The sequence below is a fragment of the Glycine soja genome, chromosome 3 (genome assembly GCF_004193775.1).
Source record: "Glycine soja cultivar W05 chromosome 3, ASM419377v2, whole genome shotgun sequence".
NCBI classification, from domain to species: Eukaryota; Viridiplantae; Streptophyta; class Magnoliopsida; order Fabales; family Fabaceae; genus Glycine; species Glycine soja.
Genome location: NC_041004.1, coordinates 42041231 through 42047545, shown reverse-complemented (window position 1 = coordinate 42047545; position 6315 = coordinate 42041231). Strand labels below are relative to the sequence as shown.

General features: G+C 32.5%; 1 protein-coding gene across 1 annotated transcript; it reads right to left on the bottom strand.

The window, feature by feature from the left end:
* Window positions 1-3288: 3288 nt before the first annotated feature.
* LOC114407169 (fructose-bisphosphate aldolase 6, cytosolic-like) lies at window positions 3289-6315 on the bottom strand. The gene is made up of 3 exons (XM_028370171.1): window positions 6124-6315; window positions 4769-4996; window positions 3289-4403 (listed from the first exon to the last, which is right to left on the bottom strand). Exons 1-3 carry the CDS (start codon window positions 6149-6151, stop codon window positions 3583-3585), a joined length of 1077 nt encoding a protein of 358 aa, XP_028225972.1. The 5' UTR covers window positions 6152-6315; the 3' UTR covers window positions 3289-3582.

The following is a 6315-nucleotide window of genomic DNA, read 5'->3' as shown; positions in this document are numbered from 1 at the left end:
AAAGTCACGAAAGTGAAATACCCCACTTCCCAAAATTAAAATACTTTTTATTTTTATTTTTTGTTACAGAAAAGAGTGACAGTAGCATGACACAGGGCCTTATCTGCAGTGTAAGTATTTTCTTGCATTTTAAGGCTATGTGGTACTGGCAGGCACTACTACACAGATACATACATATATGCATAAGCATTACATAAATATTACTGATACACCTTACGCTCTTGGACAGACAGAATCCGTACCTGGGAAAGAGTAAAGAAGTTTCCTGCTAAAGGAAACCAAAACGCAAGGCTTGGGGAGACAAATTTGCAGTCATTATCATAACACAACACTTTCGTTTCGTTTCTCCCTCTCTCTCGTTCCTTCCTTGCTTTGTCTTCACGCTTCTTAGAGGCAGTTAAGTAATTAGTCAAGTCAAAGGGACCGAAAATCGCATCACGTGTACAATAATGGAAAGATGATATCAAATTAAAGTGTATGCATAAGCATACCAATGTGCTGTTTCTCTGATGCCACAGACGTGACTTGCACCCTGCACCTCAAGAAAAATTAAAACTAAATAAATAAATAAAAGGTTATGTACTAATGTACCCCAACTCAGAATCAAGATGGGGGAAATTCTGGCTTGGGCAAGTTGCTTTATAATTATTTTGGGCTGTAAAAGGTAACCTTTATGCATCTCACCCATAGTTAAAAATACGCAATCAGGTTCTGACTTCTCCAGTGGCAGCGAGAGGGATGCTTCCTCATATATTGGTGTCTATATAAAGTTGATTAGTAGGCTAGACCAAAAATAACTACCCTATCGTAGCTACTGGAATAATTCATGGCCCGAGACTTTAGCATTTTTCCTTTTGCTTTTGTTTTTTTAATAAGGGTGGAGGAGACTGGAGGGGGTGCATAATTGAGTGAACCTCTGTGGTAGTGGATTCTATGACACCACTAATTAATGTCCATCTCATTTTCATTTCCTAAAATGGGATGGATCAGGGATGAATAGAGAAGAGAGTTAGAAAGAAAAGAAAAGATAAATAAAGAAAGTGATGATAGATAGATGTTACAAGTAATGTGATGAAAAAAGAATAAAGCAATAAGAATAAAAAAAATCGGGATGGAACTAAAAGGAAAAAGAAAGTAAATGAATATTTATATTTTTTTCCTGATATTATTTCGATCAAACTCAGCTTCTCTAGGCGCACTCACTGATTAAACTTTTGAGACGAGAGCCCCTTGTTTCGGCTTTTGGTTTTTGGTCCAGGTTCCTTTGATTTTTCTTTTTTCTTTTTTTGGTCCTTGTTTTGGTTTAAATTTGTATGTAGTTGTGTAAGAAAGTATTGGGTGTTATTAGGTGCACCAGGCAACATATTGCTTGTGCATTCAATATTAAAACAAAATTTTAAAAATATCTTTAAGTGTTTTTTGTTTTTTCAGATTACGTAATCAGTAAATATATTTTTTAAAATTTTTTTTAAATATATTTTTTAAGAATTAATTTAAAATTAATGACCCCCAAGTAACAATAAAACCTATTGAACTAATAGGTCAATTATGTTATAAAATAAATAATGTTGTTATATAAAACACTAAAAAATTTAATGTATATAGAATACATATGTAAATTTAAATAATAAATTTTATAACAATTAATTTTGATATAACTCATACGAATTAGCTAATCCGTATGTTTTTTAATTTATTAATAAATTAATTTTTTTAATAATAAATGTTTTTTATTTATAAAAATATTATTTTTATTTTTATTTTTAAAAAAGTTATTTTTTTATTAAATAGTATCTTTTTTAATTTTAAATATATTATTTTTTGTTTGTAAATAATTATTGTTTATTTTTTAAATAAAAATAGATTACTTTGAATTATGTTTTTAAATAGTAAATATTTTTTAATTGTAAATATATTAATTTATTTTTGTTTTTAAATATTTATTGTTTTTTTTATTTTTAGCAATCATATTAACATATTTATAATTTTAAAAAAATAAAAAATTTAATATTTGTTAATTAAAAAAATAAAAAATTCATATAACTCTTACGGATTAGTTAATCCGTATGAGTTATATATGATCATAAAAATCCATATAACTAATCCGTAAGATTATAGGGATTTAGTTTTTTTTAATTAAAATAAATATTAAATTTTTGAATTTTTTTTAAATTATAAATATGTTAATATGATTGTTAAAAAGAAACAATAATTATTTAAAAATAAAAATAAAATTAATATATTTACCATTAAAAAAAATTACTATTTAATAAAAAAATAACTATTTAAAAACAAAAATCAAAATAATATTTTTATGAATAAAAAAGTTTACTATTAATAAAATTAATTTATCAATAAAAAAACATACATATTAATTAATCCACATAAATTATATTAAAATTAATTGTCACAAAATTTATTATGTAAATTTACATGTGTATTAAATATACATTAGAAATTTTAGTATTATATATAACAATATTATTTATTTTATAACATAATTAGATTATTAACTCAGTTGATTAGAATATTATATTAATAATCTAAAAGTTATAGATTCATCTTCTACTTGAGTCATTAATTTATAAAACATATTTTTGAAAAAATAATAAAAAATGCTTACAAATTACGTAATCCTTAGAAGTAAAAAACACTTAAGGACATTTTTGAAATGCACCTAGCAACACCCGAAAGTACTGGGTATATGTGGGCTCATTGGCCGCGAAAAATCACCCAACAAGTGAGAGTGAAGAATAACAAAACACTATGGCGGACCACTTGAAATAGTAATTGGACAAGATACGGGTTTTTGGAAGAGCCCATGACGTAACACTATAAGGCAGCTGCTATATCCACTTTCCTCATATATTAATACACTCCCTTTCCTTATTTTATTTTTTTACCAAACTACCCTGTAAAACACACTCTCCCCATCTCTTTCTCCACAATTTAATTATTTTCCTGAAAACGTGCACACCCTCCCCCAAATTTTTTTTCCCCCGTTTAAACCCATTAAATTTGTTTGAACCTGATATAACTGGATCATAGAACTGATATCAAGTTTTATGAGGGCATCCAAAAACTGACCCACTTTTATTTGTTGAGAAAATGAGAAAAGAACTGAGAGACGACTAAATAGGAGAAAAGAATAAAAATTTAAAATTGTTACTTAATATTTCGGAATTAATATATTTATTATTTAATTCAAAATATCCTTAATTTATTTGGTTAAAAACATGGGACCCGTAAATTTCAATATAATGTTATGCAAATAAGAAAGAAAAATAGTTGATATCAAAATGCTCTTTCACATCCAAATAGCATTGAAACATAGAATGGAACTTCTCCATAATAATACAGTAAAAGTCATTCAGAAAAAAACAAGAGAAATTAAAATGTAAAGCAACAGTACAGTAGCAAGCCAATTTAGCTTGATGCGATTATTCTTTAATCCGTAGACATCCTATAACCGAGAGCAGAAAGCAAATCGGCCGAGTCTAACTTCTATGAAGGAAAGAACATGAGAATGGTGTAGCCAATAGTGCAAAAATTCTCCAAATTAAAAGAAGTCAACACCTTTAGTTAGTATTTGTAGTCCTTGACATGGAGAGACTCGGAGGCACCCTCAGCAAGGGTAGCATCACCTTTGTAAGTTCCCAAAGTTGCATGTGAGTTTGCATTGCACCTGGCAAATAAAGCATCCTGAGCCTTCTTAATGTTTTCATCTTTCCCACCCCATGCCTTGAGAGTGCTTTGCTGAAGTGCCCTTCCAAAAGAGAAAGAAAGGGACCACGGCTTCTTTCCCTGGTACTTGTTCATGGCGTTGAGGTTGAGGGTTGCCTCCTCCTCGCTCTGCCCACCAGACAAGAAGACAATGGCCGGAACAGCAGCGGGAACAGTTCGCTGCAAAGCTGTAACAGTGTATTGAGCAATCACCTCTGGGGTGACCTTCTTAGACTCTGAACCAGGGGTGACCATGTTGGGCTTCAACAGAGTGCCCTCAAGCAGAACATGGTGATCATTTAGAGCCTTGTAGCATGCTGCAAGAACGCGCTCGGTCACCTCAGCACACTTGTTGATGTCATGAGGTCCATCCACCAGGATCTCTGGCTCTACAATAGGTACCAGACCATTCTCCTGGCATATGACGGCATATCGGGCAAGACCGTAGGCATTTTCATGGATAGCCAGCTCGGATGGTTCGTTTGGGCCGATCTTGAGCACAGCACGCCATTTGGCAAAACGGGCACCGGCTTCATAGTACTTCTGGCATCGGGCGCCAAGGCCATCCAAACCTTGAGTAGTAGTCTCCCCATTAGTTCCTGCAAGCTCTACTGTGCCCTTGTCAACCTTGATACCAGGGAGAACTCCTCCTTCCTTCATCAACTCTACGAAGGGTTTTCCTGCAATAAATAACATCAGAAAAAAGTTCAGAAACTAATAAAGTTGAATTGAAAGGGTTAGGCCAAAAACTGAAAATAGTAATGTTCTTTATTCTTACAATATCCTACTAATCTTACTAATACTTATAAAGAAAATAACATGTGAGCAAGTCGATGCATTATTATCTACTAATCCTCTTACTAGATTAGTAGATACTAGATAGTGTAGGAGTTAGAATTATTCAACTGAATAACAAGGTAAAATTTAGTTAGGAAAATGCTTTTCATAAATAAATTCATAATAAAGTGTAAATAAGATGCCTAGTTGTTACTCATGAGAAGATAGTAACGAATTCTTTAAATATGGTAAAACTGAGTATCAATACCTGAAGCTGTCTTTTGGTATAGGGTTTCCTCAAACAAGATCACACCACTGAGGCACTCAAAAGCACCAGATGTGGTGAATAGGAGTTCACGAAGAGCACGCCTATTTGCTTCAACATTCTCGACATTAATGCTGGCCAATCGCTTGCCAATTGTACCAGTTGACTCATCAGCAGCAAGGATACCCTTCCCTGGGGTGCCAATGTAAGCAGCATTGGCAATGAGTTCATCTGCAATTCATGTAAATTCATTAGCACATTAACCAGTAGAACATATAAATTTTGAACCAAGCCATATTACCACAATACAATAATCTCACTTCAAATTGAAATGAATAAACAAGGAAAAGGCACGTTAAACTAAACAACTCTCAACAGTTGAACAAAGATAAAAATGGCAATTTGTTTTAAAAATTGAAATTCGATAAAAGTAGCTCCATGGAACAAAAATCGACCGTCAAACTGAACTAATTTATATGAATCCAGTGTTATTAAATTGTATGGGGAGGGATCCAGAGGGTGCAAGTGTCTCCGGGCCCTCCCTAAACTTTTAAAACTATTTGGTTAGACTTTAATTTTATATATAAAAAAATGTCATATTGTAATTTACTAATAATTTTGCACGTCAAATATTGTTCATTTTCATCCCTTCCCCAAGATATGTCATGAATCCGTCCCTGTTTTAAGAGGTAACAATATTTGTATCGTTTTTAAGAGGTTTGCGCAACTTTATCACTCAACAGCCCAGATCTAAATTCATGAAAGAAATCAATGAGCACGAACAACATTTAAACATTACTTTTAAAAAAACCTAGTCCAATAGTTGATCTTGTTTATTCAGATTTCCAAAGAATATCACAACCAAATCCATTCAATGTAAATAACGGATAAAAAGGAAGATAATAATCACCCAAGAATTCAGGGACATACATGCATAACAAAATAAAATAAAATCCTTAAGTTTTCGCGGGGAAACGAAGTTCACAAGTTAATTCCTTAATCCAATCAGAACACACAACCATCAACAAAATTTCAACTTTTCCATTAAAAAAATGCTCAAACACAGGTCAGAATCTGGATCTGTGCATTTAAATTTCTTTTATCATCTTAGGTAGCCAGAATATGAAGCAGAGTAAAACAGAAAACAAAACATCCATCCAGGTTGGAAAAGATAAACTTTTTACATCAAAATCGGCATACCCAGATGAAAAAATCACTAGCCTGATAGATCAGCACAATCGTTCAACAACAAAACAACTCACAAGAAAAAAAGAAACAACGTGTAGGAGAAAACAACGACAAAACAAAAAACCTCGAGGGTATCGATGACAAGATTCTAATGAAACAACGGTGAGTACCTTGGTACTTGCTCTTGAAGGAAGACATGGTTGGCTTGAGAATTGGGGAGGGGTTTGGTTGGTTTTGACGAAGTGAGAAGACAACGGTTTTAAAAAGGGAGTGTGAAATGTGAGAGTGGGGTGGGGTGACTATTTATGACTCATGAGATGGGGTGGCGTGGAAAGGGGGTAGGTGCGTTTCCACGTTCGTCT